The sequence below is a fragment of the Pituophis catenifer genome, unplaced genomic scaffold (assembly GCF_029215685.1).
Source record: "Pituophis catenifer annectens isolate HBS135680 unplaced genomic scaffold, rPitCat1.0.hap2 SCAF_9, whole genome shotgun sequence".
In the NCBI taxonomy this organism is placed as follows: domain Eukaryota; kingdom Metazoa; phylum Chordata; class Lepidosauria; order Squamata; family Colubridae; genus Pituophis; species Pituophis catenifer.
This window is the reverse complement of record NW_027256889.1, coordinates 19230057-19247711: the sequence shown is the minus strand read 5'-3', so window position 1 is coordinate 19247711 and position 17655 is coordinate 19230057. Positions and strand designations below refer to the sequence as shown.

Here is a 17655-nt window from a genome sequence, read left to right as displayed (position 1 = left end):
GGGGAAGGTAATCTTTTCACGACAGTGCTGCGTTCTATGTATCTTACTAAGAATTTCAGGAAATGTAGTGCCAAAAGGTCCAGAAAAAGGTTATCTCCAGAAAAGCTAAGGGCAAAATTTTGTGTTCATTTTCATGGGAGGGTTGTGAGAGTATCATATTTCCTTTTGATTCCCCACCCACATTTTTATGATGCGATTGCCATCTGAACAAGAATTTTCATCCCAATGAGAACCCTCTTAAACTCCTCGCTAGAGTGGTAACATCACTGCAAGTTGATTTATGGCATCATTTTCACATGGCAACTCTTTTTTCTTGGACAGGGCTCGGTGTGATGACAGCTGGTATTTATTTGCCACTCCAGTGACAGTTTGGACATATTGTCTCCGTGATGACGTAAATATAAGCTCGCATCACATTAGTCAGGATTAAAATGTATCCTGTGATTAAAATCTTCTCAGAATTAAACAAACTGGTATACCGAGTTGGTTAAGAACATGAACGCCAAGACATTTAAGACAGACATGAGTCTGGCTTAAATGTCAGCTCAGATATATTACAGCAGGGGTGTCAAACTCGATTTCATTGAGGGCCGCATCAGGGTTGTATTTGACCTTGGGGGCTGGGTGGGCGTGGTCAGGGTGGATGTGGCCAGCTCAATGTCACTCATGTCGGTGGTGCCTGTGGCGGGCCGAGCACTCTGCCAGAAAAAACGGAGCTTGGGAGGGCCGCATGGCTGACTTCCCCAAACTTGTAAACCACCCTGAATCACTTAGACAGTGACATGGGTGGTGTATAAATGTAGTTAATAAATAGCCATAGCACTTAGACTTGCCATATTTTTAGGAGTATAAGACGGACCATTTTCCCCCAAAAAGAGGGTGAAAATCTGGGTGCATCTTATACTCCAAATGTAGCCCCGCCCAGCTTCTCAAACAGAGGTTTCCAAGGCTGAAAAACGCATCAGAAACGAAGCTTCATTAAAAAAAGCCTCCAAACAGAGCTTCAGAAAAAAAGGTCCCAAACAGAGCTTCAGAAAAAAAGCCTCAGAATCAGAGCTTCAGAGGCTTTTTTTCTGAAGCTCTGTTTCAGAGGCTTTCAGAGGTAGAAAAAAAAGTTTTTTTCTGAAACAGAGTTTCAGAAGTTTCAGAGACTGAAAAAAATTCCCCAAATATTAAGGTATGTCTTATACTCCGGTGCGTCTTATACTCCAAAAAATACAGTATATACTGCTTTATAGTGCGTTACAGCCCTCTCTAAGCGGTTTACAGAGTCAACAATCTGGGTCCTCATTTTACCGACTTCGGAAGGATGGAAGCTGAGTCAACCTTAACCCTGGTGAGATTTGAACTGCCATATTGCAGGCAGCTGGCAGGCAGCAGAAATAGCCTGCAGTACTGCACTCTAACCACTGCGCCACTGTGGCATATACAGTACATACTTTTCCAAATAAATACTTGCAAAACTGAAGAATCCATATTTTAGTTTTCTATGATGTACAAATCCAGTTTTGGACAAGCAAGGATACATCTTTTGGAGTTAAGGTTATGATCAGGGTTAGAAAAAGTTGATTCCGCTACATTTTAAAGGCATCTCTTTTGTAGGTTACTTTTAATGATCAAAGCCAAGCTGAAATAGAGCAATCTCTGCCAGCAGGTGAAGGCACTTTTTATCTCTCACAGGGAGTTAATACAATGCTTTTAAACAGCAGGAAAACAAAACTGTGAGCTAGAAAGTGTGATAGTATGACCTTATTTCTGTCACTTTTTCCTCAGCACATAAATACGATTTCCATAAACTATTTTCCTTACCAAGGAAGGGAAAAAACAGGTTCCTTTCCGAGACTGGGAGACGTTGTTGAGGAACATAGATTGATGGATGATATTATAAAGTCCGGGCCCTGGATTTTCATTCTGGAAAAAACACAAGAATCATTTGGAAGATGTCACAATGACCTGCCTGCCAATACTCACGAAATGACCTTGATCAATAAAATAGCTATTAACAGAAGGAACATGGAGGGGTTCCCAGTATGTGGTAATATATTTTGTTCCTTAATAATTAGATTTCTTGAAATTGTCTTGCATGCTGTAAAGCAAGGGTTCCTTATATGTGCTCCAACATCCACTGGTGGGTTGCTACCGGTTCGCCCCGGATCGTGCAAATCGGTAGTGGCAGCAGCGGGAGGCTCCACCCACCAGACTGGATGTCTCTGTGCACGCACAGAAGCTTTTCTGCATGTGCAGAAGTGTTGTACGCACACAAGCACGGGCGTGCCCACAAGTGAACCAGTAGTGACAGGATTTGAATCCCACTACTTAACAGGAATCCTCAAACTATGGCCCACGGGACGGATATGGCCCACTGAAGCCATTAATCCAGCCTGTGCGGGACTACGGGGCTGCTCCACCCACATCACCCCACCTACCCGCTGGCCCCCACCTGCCTTCTGGAGGCCAAGGACGCCAAAAATGGGACGCGCGGAGGCCCCTGGAGGGCAAAAACAGGCCCATTTTTTGCCTCTCCAGCTGAGAGAGAAAATGAGGGGGGAGGAGAGAGACATACAAACACACAAACAGAAGTCCCTCATACCGCCCCTCCAAGGCAGCCACATCCGTTCATTAACCTGCTTTCCACCCCCAGGAGCCTAACGAATTAAAGTTTAATTTGTGTGTATTGTTTAATGGACTGCTAAATTGGCCACACCCACCCAGTCACATTACCACATAGTCACACCCACCCAGTCACATGACCACCTAGCCATGCCCACCCAGTCACATGACCCCCTAGCCATGCCCACCCAGCAGGTCCAGCCCCCCAACAGTCTGAGGGACCGTGAATTGGTCCCCTGTTTAAAAAGTTTGAGGATCTCTGTTCTACAAGGTCAAAATCTTGGAGCATCGCCGAATCTCAAAATTTGAGAGTTTTGTCCTTCTCTCTTCAAAACTCACTAGATTTCACCTGGGAAAACCAAACTCTTACTGAGATGTAGTGATCTTGTAAGATTTTGGCCATTATAATTTAAAAAAAAAAACTTTTTACAATAATTTCTTTTTGGGATCCCATCTATGCAATCTGCTCTCAGATGCCATATTGCCAGCAATGAGCTGATCTGCAGATTAAAAAATAGGCTATTTTTCACTGGTGAAATCCAAATTTTTTTACTACTGGTTCTGTGGGCGTGGCTTGGTGGGCGTGGTGTGGCTTGGTGGGCGTAGCAGGGGAAGGATACTGTAAAATCTCCATTCCCACCCATTCCAGGGGAAGGATACTGCAAAATCCCCATTTCCCCCCCCCCCCACTCCTGGGGGAAGGATATTGCAAAATCTCCATTCCCACCCCACTCTGGGGCCAGCCAGAGGTGGTATTTGCCAGTTCTCCAAACTACTCAAAATTTCCGCTACCGGTTCTCCAGAACCTGTCAGAACCTGCTGGATTTCACCCCTGCTATTCTTAATGACAGTACAATTGATGACCTTATGTCAAAACATACTCTTTTTTTTTGCTCCTCTGTAAAAAAAAAAAAAAAAAAAAAAAAAAAGAACCAGGGGCCGGTTTTGCTACTTAAGCACATTGCTGGTAAACAAAGATTCTTTGTGTTTATTCTAAAATAGGGCAGTTTATTAAATTGACCAAAAAAAAATTGACAAAAAAAGAACCCACTGCTCTACTTGGGAATAGGGGTGGGCTTAGCAAGGGGTTCTCTGCCCAGTTGCTGGGTGGGCGTGGCCATGGTGGGCGTGGCCTAGTCAGCCTCCTGCACCACAATAAGGGGGGCATTTTTGCCCTCCCTGGGCTCCGGAGGCTTTCTCCGAGCCTCCGGGAGGCCAAAAACAGCCTCCCCAGGCTCCAGAGGCCCTCTTGAGGCCAGAAACAGGCCTGTTTCCAGCCTTCCTGAACTTCCGGTAGGCCCGTTTTTCACCTTCTCTGAGCCTCCATGCGCACCCTGCACTTACCTGCATCCAAAACGGGCCGCGTAGGGACTCCTGGGAGGGAAAGGGTGGGCGGGGCCAGCCAGAATTGGGATTTTGGGGTTCTCCGAACTGCACAGAATCTTAGCTAGAGATTCTCCTGAACCCCTGCAAACTCTCAGAAGCCCCCCCCCCCCCCCGCGCTTGGGAACCGTTGTGCCCTTGGTGCCAAAATAAGGGCATGGGCCTTCCCCCGTGGAGGGTTTACCTGACATGAGCTTGACCTCATGGGTGGAGACACACAATGGCATGAAAATGTGAACAACTATTCCATTTTCATAAGCCACTCAATCTCTTGTGGCTTGTGTTTTCATTTCTGGTCAATTGTCCTTGTGCTCTAAGCAGGTTCTTCTTTGGTTGTTTCAAAATCAGAATAATCTCGTTTTAATGGAGCATATCTCAAGTTACACGGCAAAGCAGGCCTCAAGCAGAAGATTAGGTTTCTCCAGTGTCTGCGCAAGGGCCTAGAGAGACTCAAGGAGCGCAAAATCCATTGCATGCCTAATCCCACCTAGACATCTGATTTGCCCTGAATTGTTTAAGCGTGTGGGCAGAATGTATTATTTTAAGGAGCCACACCTCTCCTGACTCAATTTCCATCCAGAACGACATTTCTTTTATTCCTCAAAGAGTGCTGGGTGGGTTTGCTATTTATAGAAAGAAAGAAAGAAAGCAAAACAGCAAAATTCAAGTTGTCCTGAACAACACTTTCGGTCTTCTGCAGAGAGTTTCATCCAAAAATGGCCTGAAAGGTTTTGCAAAAATGTCACACAGTCAAGCAAAACAGTGAAACTGGCCAAGGTGGCATCTAGATCAGGGGTGTCCAACCTTGGCAACTTTAAGCCTGGCGGACTTCAACTCCCAGAATTCCCCAGCCAGCAAAGCTGGCAAAGCAAAGCTGGCTGGGTGAATTCTGGGAGTTGAAGCCCGCCAGGCTTAAAGTTGCCAAGGTTGGACACCCCTGATCTAGAGAATTCAGACCTGGTTCACAGCCTGCACCAAACTGTGGTAGGTTCAATCGTGGTTTGTCGAACAACCACAACTCAGAAAGCCACAGATCATGGTCTAGAACAGGAATTCCCAACCTGGAGTACAAGATAGTATTTCAGAAGAAGCAACAAAGAGTGGCTTGTGTGCCTAAGTGATGAGTCACAAGTCACAATGACTTCTGTAGAGGGTGCGAGCATTGATTGAACCTTTTCTAGGGCTGTGGCGCATAGAAAAGGTTGGGAACCATGATTTTTGGTTCTGAGCAGGGGTCTGAGCAGGGGTGGGCTTCACAAATTTTAGCAAGGGGTTCTCTGCCTGGTTGCTGGGTGGACATGGACGTGGTGGGCATGGCCTAGTCGGCCTCCAGCACCATGGCAGGGGCAGTGGTGGGATTCAGCCAGTTCGCACCACTTTGGGAGAACCGGTTGTTAACTTTCTGAGCAGTTTGGTGAACTGGTTGTTGGAAGAAATCATTAGGGCAGAGAACCGATTGTTAAATTATTTGAATCCCACCCCTGGGCAGGGGGGAGGCGTTTTTGCTCTCCCCAGGCTCTGGAGTCTTTTGTCGAGCTTCTGGGAGGGCCAAAACGATCTCACCAGGTTCCAGAGGCCATCTGGAATGGGCCCGTTTCCAGCCTTCCTGAACTTCCGGTAGGCCCATTTCCCCCCACCCCCCCCACCCCATCTCCTGAGCCTCCGTGCGCACCCTGCACTTACCTGCATCCAAAACGGGCCATGTGGGGACTCCTGGGAGGGGTGAGGTGGGTGGGGCCAGCCAGGAGTGGGATTTGGGGGTTCTCTGAACTGCACAGAATCTTAGCTAGAGGTTCTCCCGAACCCCTGCGAACCCCCAGCAGCCCACCCCTGGGTCGGCATCATATTGTGGCAATGTTTGATCAGATTGTAAAATGCATCATATTGTGGCAATGTTTGATGAGTCTGGGCTATGATTCAATTCAACTTTCTGGAGGGAGACAGGAGACCAACAGATCACCAGAAAGAGAGCCTCTTCTGATCCCCAATTTTCCCAAGGTTTTAAGAATAGGAAACGGAGGGCGAGATCTCAGAAAGCCATACTTTTTTGCTGATGAATTTTGCTGTTGCAGTCTTGCCAGACTCAGGACCACACACTACCAATCCCTAACTTGGCACAATGCATGGGTCTCGCCAGGGCAGTCTGGAATGTCAAAAAAAAGTCTAGAGAGCAGCTTAGTCTGAGTTGTAGGGGGATTTGAGCTGGTGAGCTGCGTTGTTGTTGTTTGGCTTCGTGTTTGTGGCCGTGTGAGCTCTTCATGTTGGGTGTCAGTCTGCTTCATGTATGGATTGGAGGGGTTTAAAGTGGCTAATAATGCAGCTGTGGTCTGGCTTCTGGTCCTTGGTCGTGGCTCATTATCAGTGTGGGTTTGAGTCTGCTTTCTGCGTGGATGTGTGGTGGTGACATCCTGTGTGGCTCTCGTGAGAGTGGGTCTGGTGTCATTCGTCGTGTTAGGGACTCGTTTGTCAATAAGGGCGGGTTTCCAAATGGCTGGTAGGCAGGAGGTATCGTCTCGTTTGTTCATGCTGTGTGGGCGTTTTTCTATCTCGATGGCTTCTCTGATTATTCTGTTGTTAAAGTGTTCAGTTTTGGCGATAGTTCTGGTCTTTTTAAAGTCAATATCATGTCCTGTGGCTTTAAGGTGTTGGACCAGGGAAGAAGTTGGTTCCTCTTTTCTGACTGAGTTCTTGTGTTCTTCTATGCGTGCACTTATGCGTCTGTTGGTTTGTCCGATGTATGTGGTGGGGCAAGCGGTGCATGGGATTTCATATACTTCTTGATTTTCTAACTCAATTTTGTCTTTGGGGTTCCTTAGGATGGTGGATATTTTTCGGTTTGTGCAGAATGCTGTCTTGATGTTATGTTTGTGGAGGATTTTGCTGACGAACAACACCTAAAAACCGAACTACACACTCTCACTAACATACTAACATCCAATGGATTTCAAAGAAATAAGATCACCAACCTAATCCAAAAAGAAACCCCCACTAAAATCCAAGACAGAGAACAAGAAAAGGGCAAAGCCCTCCTCCCATACATAAAAGGCACCACAGACAGAATAAGCAAAATCCTCCACAAACATAACATCAAGACAGCATTCTGCACAAACCGAAAAATATCCACCATCCTAAGGAACCACAACAACAACAACGCAGCTCACCAGCTCAAATCCCCCTACAACTCAGACTAAGCTGAGCACAACCAAGCCCCCACCCAAACAGAACACACACCCAGCCAATCAGAGCACAACCAAGCCCCCATCCAATCAGAGCACAGCCAAGCCTCTAACCAATCAGAACACACCTCCACCCAATCAGAACACAGCCAAGTTCCCACCCAATCAGCTCACACCCCCACTAGCAGTTAAAAGGAAGAGACAGCTGCGATCTCACATTGCTCCTGGAAGCACGAAGCCGAGAACACCAGCCTGAAGATGACGAATGAGACTTCGTCGAAACGTCGCCAAGACACTTCCAATTTTACGCGGGAGAAGACCCGAATAACCAAAGACCTACATACAAACACCGCGAAAACCTCAGAAAACATATATATATGTTATATATATATATATATATATATATATATATATATATATATATATATATATATATATATATATATATATATTTGTTTTCTGAGGTTTTCGCGGGTGTTTGTATGTAGGTCTTTGGTTATTCGGGTTTTCTCCCGCGTAAAATTGGAGGTTTCTTGGCAACGTTTCGACGAAGTCTCATTTGTCATCTTCAGGCTGGTGTTCTCGGCTTCGTGCTTCTAGGAGCAAATATATATATATATATTTAGGGTTTCTCTTGTTCTTTCCAGTGGTTTTCTAATGATCCCTCCAATGGTGGGATTCAAAATTTTTTACTACCGGTTCTGTGGGCGTGGCTTGGTGGGTGTGGCAGGGGAAGGTTACTGCAAAATCCCCATTTCCTCCCAATCAGCTGGGACTCGGGAGGCAGAGAATAGATGGGGGTGGGGCCAGTTAGACATGGTATTTACCGGTTCTCCGAACTGCTCAAAATTTCCACTACCTGTTCTCCAGAATACCACCTCTCGATCCCTCCCTCCCTGCCTCCGAGTCCCCGAAAATGTTAGATGTCCACCTGCAGTTTCTGCCTCTATGCTGTCCCTATGCTGTTCAAGGGGAGATGCATGTTATGGTTAAAAATAAATAAATCAAGAGGCGCCCCCCCAATGGTGAGATCAATGCTCTGCTTGATCTCTTTTTTTTTTTATGAGCAAAGCATTCATCCTAAAAAACAGGGGGAGTTTAACTGCCCTATATATCTCCCTAGAGAAAAGTCAGAATGCCACCTGCTCTCTCTCCCTGAAACCTGGGAAGAAGCGAATGTTCTCTAGGGATAGTCAAGAGCCTGCCAAAACTTTGTATTCCTTGTGGCTTGGCTCACTGCCTGCGAGTGTTATGAAGCAGGAAATTCCTGGGAGGAGAAAGGGGCACTTTGTAGAGCTATTTTCAAGCTTTTTCAAAGACGGCTTGCTTGTTGGGCTTTGAGAACTGAGCCTCGGGCATGGGTTCTTTGGTTGTCCAGCCAAGATGTCCATCCAGGTGAGATGCTTTCCTTGGCTCGGCGAGGTTGGCTCGGCGAGGGGTGCACCTCAGCCACCTATTTGTGAGGAAGGAACGGGCTGGAAAGCTGCATGTTTTTGATGGTGGAGGAGAAGGAGGGAGGAAAGGCAGGTGGGGCCTCTGACAGTGGCTGAAAACTGGAGGTGTGAGAGAGGCATTCTTGCTAACCGTTCTTCTTCCCATCTGCTCCTTTCTCCCGGCCAATCATTTAAATAGGTATTTGTTTATTTTTCGAACTTGGCAGCTTGAGGATGGGTGGACTTCAACGCTCAGAATTCCCCCAGCCAGCATGTTTGAAAGCTGGAAAAGTATGACCCGCCAGGACACAAGGCAGTCTTGACGTTCACTGCCACACCTGTTCACAGGATACCGACTTTGTCTATTCCTAGCTCGTGCTTTCAAGCAGGTGTGTCCAACCTTGGCGACCTTCAACCTAAAACTTATGGACTTCAGCTCCCAGAATTCCCCACAAGTCTCAAAGTTGCCAAGGTTGGGCCCTTGGAAGTCAAGGAAGAAGTCAACAAGTCGTAAAGTTGCCAAAGTTGGACACCTCTGCTTTAAACAAGTTCAGTTTGGAACTTTTCATTCTGGAAAGTAATTTGTCTTTCCCGCGTAATCTAAATCTGAGCCATGGTGAATTAACATTGTGAGGCTTCCCTCACCCCCCCCCACACTCCCCAATATACAAACACTTTAGGCAGGGGTGAAATCCAGCAGGTTCTGACAGGTTCTGGAGAACCGGTAGCGGAACTTTTGAGTAGTTCGGAGAACCGGTAGCGGAAATTTTGAGTAGTTTGGAGAACCGGCAAATACCACCTCTGGCTGGCCCCAGAGTGGGGAGGGAATGGGGATTTTGCAATATCCTTCCCACAGGAGTGAGGAGGGAATGGTGATTTTGCAGTATCCTTCCCCTGCCATGCCCATCAAGCCACACCATGCCCACCAAGCCACGCCCACAGAACCGGTAATAAAAAAATTTGGATTTCACCGCTGACTTTAGGGCATGCATGGTCACGTGACTTGACCAAACTTGATCAATCGTTGGTAGGTTTTCTGGGAGGTGTTTCAAAAGGGGGGGGGGAGGAATACAAATCCTTGCCTATTCATCAGCCGTTCAGCATATTTGAACTATTCTTGGCATCGCTAATCAGGACAATACATTTTACTAACCACAAGGACAGCAACCAAAATCAGGCAGCAGATTTATTCTGTCAGCAAGACGTAATCTTTATACAGTAGTAAGGGCTGAATTAGGCTAAAGACGCCTGGTCAGGAAAGGGTTATGTATGGAAACGGCTGAGAGAAATCAGGAAGGTAAGATAAAGAATCTCATTATAAACAAATGGGGAACATGGATTAATGAACAAGCATGGCAGCTTCCTTTAGCACAACAGTCACCAACTGCTGTGGTCCGCTGGTCCGTGAGAAAATTTTGGTGGTCCGCAGAAAAATTATTTGCATTTTTTATATTGCACTAAATCAGGGGTACTCAAACTACGCTCCCTGGGCTGGATATGTGCAATGAATGGTTGTGTTGCTGCAGAGAGTCTCCCCCTTTGGGGTCTTTTTGTGTGGGTCAGAGGGGGGCAGAAATTCCAACTCGGGGTCTGCTTCAGCCTCCTGGTGTGGGGTTTTGGGCGAAGGCTGGAGAGAAGCACCGCTGGTGGCAAGGAGCCGGAGGGCCTTGTTCCAGTGGGATTGCATCATGGCCTGGAACTGGCTGATCATCTCAGCCCGCTGAGCCTCCAGGCGCCGGTACCTGGCCTTGCACTCCTGCAGGTCTTCCCTCTGCTTGGAAAGCCTATGCTCGTAATCCTGAGTGAGGTGCTTCTGCTGAGCCTCCTTCTCGGTCAGATCCAATTTGAACTGAGCTGTTTTGCCAACTCTTTCTCGTGGTGGCTGCTTAGCTCCAACAACTGCTCCCTGTTGGGGCCCTAAGAAGCCTGGGAAGGCGAGGAGTGGCAGGGAGAGGAGGGGCAAGTAGAGGCTGGCGAGGCGCCCCCCCCCCCACATAAGTGACATTGAATTGGCCACGCCCACCCAGCCGGTCATTAGGCAGATCATATTATTGGTCCGTAGGGTTAAAATTATGAATTTAGTGGTCCCTGAGGTCCGAAAGGCTGGTGACCCCTGCTTTAGCACATCTACTTACTACTAAAACTATATACTACTACAACTCTCATTCTGTTTGTCTCTTTGTACCCTCAAGATAGCCCAAACGGTACATTGTACCATGATAAATTTTGAGTAATGTTATCTTAAATCCACTCACTTAAAAGAATACAGATAGTTCTCGATTTACAATTCGTTTAGTGACAACGGCAGTGAAAAATGTGACTTACAACCCTTTTACATAGTTACAATCTTTGCAGCGTCCCCATGATCATGTAATCAAAATTTAGATGCTCGGCAACTGAATCGTACTTATGACAGTTGCAGTGTCCCGCGGTCATGTGATCGATCCCCTTTTGCAAACCTTCTGACAAGCAAAGTCCACGGGGAAGCCAGATTCACTTAACAACCCAGGTTACCAATTTATCAGCTGCAGTAATTCACTTAACAACTGAGGCATGAAAGTCCGTAAAATGGGGTAAAACTCACTTAACAAACGTCTCATTTAACAACAGAAATTTTAGGCTCTGTTGTGGTCGTACATTGAGGAATACCTGTACATAAAAAAAATCAGGAACATCACAACCTGGTGGAATTGAAATTTTCACAATGTTCAGTCCGGTTTTATGTGCAAAGTTGTGGCCATTGCAGCAATCCCTGTGGGCATGTGATGATTTCCAATACTCCCTGTAATGGTATGTAGAAACGAGCTCAAGGGCCCGGGGGGGGGGGGGGGCTACTTAGGAAACAATGATAAGAGAGGGAGGAGCCCCCAGCAGCTTAATGGTCAAAGGAAGAAATTTAGGAAGGACCCACCCTAATGGATCAGCTGGTTAATGATGATGGCAGGAAGTTTGTAGCTTCAGACTTGCAAGATTCTGTAGTCTAATTATAATAATGTAGATTTAGCTCATCTATTTTACTGTTTCCTGTCGTCCAGTTTCCCTGGGAGAGTTGATACTCCCTGACGGCTTCCCAAAAGCCAAGTCAATGGGGAAGCCGTCAGGAAGTCAGAAGCTTCTCCTGCTCCTTCTGCTGTTTTGCCTGCTTGTGGTGTTGTCTAATATCTACTAATACCATTGCCTTTCTCTTTTAGCACATCTCAAGGTTTGGAGCTTTTTTAGATTTTTTTTTTTTTAATCCTACCTTCATTGCTTTTATAAATAACTCAAGGTGGCAAACATACCTAATACTCTTTCCTTCTCCTGTTTTCCCCATAACAAAACCCTGTGAGGTGGGTTGGGTTGAGAGCAGAAGATTGGCCCAAAGTCATCCCTCTGGCTTTCATGCCTAAAATGGGACTAGAACTCACAACCTTCAGACTTCTAACTTGCTGAATTAACCATTAGACCAGAGCCGCAGGTTGCTGACTTAACATTAGACCAAACAGACTTAAGTTACTGAGCAAATCTTTCTTGATTTTAACTGGTTTGTAAGCCCTTTATGGCAACCTCCTAGAGACCTCGGTAGCTGGCAGTGTATAACTTCAAAATAAAATAATTTATTTGTATTCCATGTGTTAAGAACAGTGATGGGTTCTAACCGGTGTTACCACCGGTTCGCTTCACGCATGCGCTTTGCACACGATCACCACAAAGGTAATATAAAATAGCCTCTTTTTAGAGACACAGACATTAAAAAAAAAACACAACACAACAGACCAAGTAATGCTGTCCAACAACTCACTGATGGTGGCCCTTTAAAAGAATACTGGTTATAATCAGGGTGTATAATACTATGTATACTTAAAAAGGACTGGATACAGCCAGTACACTACCATTGCAAAACTGGAAATGTGATGCATTATAAAGAAAAATGTATAATAAAAATATAAAGAAAAAAGAAAGAGAATGAAGATCTTGGCTTATGGCAGGGGTGTCAAACACACGGCGTCACGGTAGCGTCACGTGATGTATCGTGACTTTTTCCCCCCTTTGCTAAACCAGGCATGGGCATGGCCAGCAGTGACGCATCCACCCTGCGGGCCACGAGTTTGACAGTCCTGGCCTATGGGATGCTGGTAGTCTGTTCCTCAGGAAGGTGATGGGGTTTTGCACTAAAATTCAAGGTTTAAAAAATGTCTTTGAATCTTCTCTTGCATTCTTATGAGAAATAATGGCAATGACGTAGGATTAGGTTTTTAATCTTTTTTAACTCATGGAAGCACCGTTGTGGAAAACTGCACTTTGAAGCACACAGAGACATACATATTCACACATACCCAAAATACAGTATGTGTCCTGCTTTCAATGCAGTTTTGAACCGCTTGGCTCTCCTCTTTTGTGAAGTTCTACTGTCCTCTACTGGTCAAAAGGAAAAATTATAATGGCAAAATAAAAGAATCTTGCTTTAACTATCTTATCAGTTTCAGCTTCTTTTCCAAATGATTGTTTCCCGGATTCTTGGTTTCACCTATGACCATTCACTTGAAATAAAAATCAATTTGGAGATCTGTTTATAATAGAAAACGTGGGTGCTCCATCACTAGTGGATTTAAGAAGAGGTTGGACAGCAGGGGTGGGTTCTACTTACCTTTACTACTGGTTCGCATCGCGTCCGCACCCACTCTTCTGCACATGCGCAGAAGCTTCTGAGCATGCACAGATCACCTATGATGACGTCCAGGTCAGTGGGCGGAGCCTCCCACTGGTTTTACTACCGGAGGGAATGGGGATTTTGCAGTATCCTTCCCCTGGAGTGGGGTGGGAATGGGGATTTTGCAATATCCTTCCCCCAGGAGTGGGGTGGGAATGGGGATTTTGCAGTATCCTTCCCCTGGAGTGGGGAGGGAATGGAGATTTTGCAGTATCCTTCCCCTGGAGTGGGGTGGGAATGGAGATTTTGCCGTATCCTTCTCCTGGAGTGGGGAGGGAATGGAGATTTTGCAGTATCCTTCCCCTGGAGTGGGGTGGGAATGGAGATTTTGCCGTATCCTTCCCCTGGAGTGGGGAGGGAATGGAGATTTTGCAGTATTTTTCCCTGGAGTGGGGTGGGAATGGAGATTTTGCAATATCCTTCCCCTGGGGTGGGGTGGGAATGGAGATTTTGCAGTATCTTTCCCCTAGAGTGGGGAGGGAATGGAGATTTTGCAGTATTCTTCCTCTGCCACGCCCACCAAGCCATGCTCACCAAGTCACACCATGCCTACCAAGCCACACCCACATAACTGGTAGTAAAAAAATTCGGGATTTCACCACTGCAGTATTCCTATACTGACTGGGGAATTCTGGGTATTGAAGTCCACACATCTTACAGTTGCCAAGGTTGAGAAACACTGCAACAACGAACGGCATCATTTCCCTCCAGCGTTACACAGCAATCAACCATGACTTCACTTAAAGGGAACATATAGTTATCAACAAACAATAAATCACCAACTGTTCACCAACAGGAAGTTCAATGGGCACGGGAAAAGAACAGCAGGTCCCCAATTTGCTGCCCATTCCATAATTGTCAACATCAATTTCACACAGGAAGCAACCAAAATCTAGATATGAATCAACTACCACATCATCAGCCAAATAAATAATTCCCCGATTGCAAGATACTAGTCACTGACAAAACAACACCGCTCACAGAACCATCACCCTGAAATATATCAACTGATCAACTAATCAACCAACTTCTGGTCTGATGGAGTTACCTACTAGAACAGGAGTGTCCAACCTTGGCAACTTTAAGACTTATGGATTTCAACTCCCAGAATTCCCCGACCAGCCATGATTGGCTGACTAGGGAATTCTGGGAGTTGACGTCCACAAGTCTTAAAGTTGCCAATGTTGGACAGCCATGTACTAGAATAATGAAAACTCTACAGCACAAAATCCAGGCTCCAAAAACACCGATGATACAACATTGCAACCCTCAGCTACACAGCTTTGCAACCAGGTTACATTCCCTAATACAGTGATGGCTAACCTTTTTGCCATCGTGTGCCAGGAGAGGGGCGGGGAGGCGCACACACACGTGCCCACAGCCATAATTCTATGCGCCCCGTCCCCGTGCATACACACATGAACTCCTCCCCCACTACTCCTGGCACGCAATGGTCCAGTGGGCCCATTTTTCTCTCTCACCTGGCTCCAGAGCCTCTCTAGGAGTCTGGGGAGGGCGAAAATGGCCTTCCCCATCCCCCTGGAGGCCCTCCAAAGGCCAGAAACGGCCCGTTTGCCAACTTCTGGTGGGACCAGAAATTGGCAAACAGGCCATTTTCAGCCTCTGGAGGATCTCCAAAGGGGTGGAGAAGGCCGTTTTCACCGTCCCCAGACTCCTAGAGAGGCTCTGGAGGCTGGGGACAACAAAAAACGGGCCTTCTGGTCCCACCGGAAGTTGGCAAACGGGCCATTTCTGGCCTCTGGAGGGCCTCCAGGGGGTTGGGAAAGGCCATTTTCGCCCTCCCCAGACTCCTAGAAAGGCTCTGGAGCCAGGTGAGAGAGAAAAATGGGCCTTCCCCACCACCACCCGAGGCCCTCCAGAGGCAGGAAACAACCTGTTTCCCTACTTCTGTTGGGCCCAAAAGGCCTGAAAATCAGCTGGCCAGTGCACACATGCGCACCGGAGCTGAGCTCGTGTGCCCACTGATATGGCTACACGTGCCACCTGTGGCACGCGTGCCACAGGTTCGCCATCACAACCCTAATAAGTCCCTTCATAATCTCCAGACTCGAAGAGATGGGCAAAAGTCACGAAAATGAAACATCTCTTACCTCAGTATATTGAAATCTCTTTGCCTGAGAATTGAAGCCTATTTTTTCAGTGTTGGAAATCACTTTGGCATAGCATTTGAGAGGGATGGAAGAATAGGGTGCACCTAAGAAAGAAAATCGATGAGCATCAGGTGAGGATGGAGCAAAGCCAGGTTCAAATTTCTGCTCAGCCATGAAACCCATTGAATGGGTATAGCTTTGCCGTTCAATTTCAGCATTGCCAAGGAACCGCAGTATTTTGGGATACCTGCCTACAGGTAGTCCTTGATTTACAACTATTCATTCAGTGACTGTTCGAAGTTAACATGGCTTTAAGAAAACAAACAAAACACAATTACTTTTATTTCTACTTGGAAACCGCTTCTGGACTTTGTGCTTCAAGTGGAAAAAAATGTAACTTTGATTTTGGGTTTTACCGATTAGATAGATTTGTTGTTATAGAAATGACTACTTTTAAAGGTAAAGGTAAAGGTTCCCCTCACACATATGTGCTAGTCGTTCCCAACTCTAGGGGGCGGTGCTCATCTCCATTTCAAAGCCGAAGAGCCAGCGCTGTCCGAAGACGTCTCCGTGGTCATGTGGCCGGCAGGACTAAACGCCAAAGGCGCACGGAACGCTGTTACCTTCCCACCAAAGGTGGTCCCTATTTTTCTACTTGCATTTTTTAAGTGCTTTCAAACTGCTAGGTTGGCAGAAGCTGGGACAAGGAACGGGAGCTCACCCCGTTACACGGCACTAGGGATTCGAACCACTGAACTGCTGACTTTTCGATCGACTAGCTCAGTGTCTTAGCCACTGAGCCACCGTGTCCCTCTGGCTAGTTTATACTATTATGTAAAAGTAAAAAGCTGAGGTTTTATGTTACTATCTTATTCTACAGCACCAAAGAGAGTTGGAAGTCAATGCCTTTTCTTTCTTTTTCTCTTTATTTCTACACTTTTCCCTTACTTTTTCCCTCTCCTATTTTTCCTATTATTTGCTTTTGTATTTTTTTTTATTTCATATTATAAACCGAATAAAAAGGAAAACAAAGTGATTAAAAAAGGATTGGTTATCCCTTTTTTCAAAGCCATTTAACTTTGAACGGTCACTAAACATCTGGTGTTAATCATGGATTCCCTGCACTAGCACCACATCACTATAATAGAAATGTAACATATACTACTCTGGTTTCTCTTCAGATAGTAAAAATATTTTGTTAGGGCAGAAATAATCTTGGGGCAATGGATTAAGCCAGGGGTGTCAAACTCATGGCATCGCATTGTCGTCACGTGATGTATCATGACTTTTCCCCCCTTCGCTAAACCGGGGGTGGGCGTGGCCAGCACGTGACGCATCTAGCCTGCAGGCCGCAAGTTTGACACCCCTGGATTAAGCTATTTCCAAACTTCCCATTCTCTGGTTTGGCTTCTACCAGGGCAGTATTTAGATTCCATGTCTTACCTCTTTCTGTATTGTCAGGAGTTGGATTCAGATTAGCAGGTTTAGTTACGAAGGCCTGAGACGCCGAACTCATGTCAAAGTTGGTCTCTATGACAGACAATTATTGCAAACTTGGTGAGTGGATCCTTCTTCACTCCATCATCATGCTTCTAAAAACTGAGCGCACACATCACGTTATTACAACCAGGTAAGGTCAGAAAGGGAGCATTTTATAGCCACTAGAAGCAGGGGTGCTATTCAGCCGGTTCTGACAGGTTCTGGAGAACCAGTAACGGAAATTTTGAGTAGTTCGGAGAACCAGCAAATACCACCTCTGGCTGGCCCCAGAGTGGGATGGGAATGGGGATTTTGCAATATCCTTCCCCCAGGAGTGGGGAGGGAATGGAGTTTTTGCAATATCCTTCCCCCGGGAGTGGGGAGGGAATGGAGATTTTGCAGTATCCTTCCCCTGCTACACCCACCAAGTGACACCACACCCACTAAGCTACGCCCACAGAACTGGTAGTAAAAAAAAATTGAATTCCACCACTGACTAGAAACACAGAACCATTTCACTGGCCCAGTTTTTGCCAATGGGGGGAAAAATGATATCTGCTTGCTATTTGGAAATCAACCATTTTGCCAACTTTGTTGGACAAAACTAAGACAATGCGTCAACGGCAGGATGCATTTTCAGTCTGGGTGGTGGCACCATCTACAAAGGTTCCCTTCCTACTTCATCCTATTACAGGGTTTCTCAACCTTGGTAATGTTAGATGTGTGGACTAAAGCAGGGCTGGGCATGGTTAGTTCTTGGATGGGAGCCCACT

The 17655-nt window shown here is 46.2% G+C and overlaps 1 protein-coding gene across 1 annotated transcript in view; it reads right to left on the bottom strand.

Moving 5' to 3' along the window:
• STPG1 (sperm tail PG-rich repeat containing 1) overlaps positions 1–16919 on the bottom strand; it is a 36894-nt gene extending 19975 nt beyond the window's left edge. The window contains exons 1-3 of the mRNA XM_070949935.1: positions 16847–16919; positions 15404–15507; positions 1810–1911 (exon numbers count right to left, since the gene is read on the bottom strand). Coding sequence (XP_070806036.1) covers positions 1810–1911; positions 15404–15507; positions 16847–16919 — 279 coding nt within the window. The remainder of the gene's footprint in view (positions 1–1809; positions 1912–15403; positions 15508–16846) is intronic.
• Positions 16920–17655: the final 736 nt, after the last annotated feature.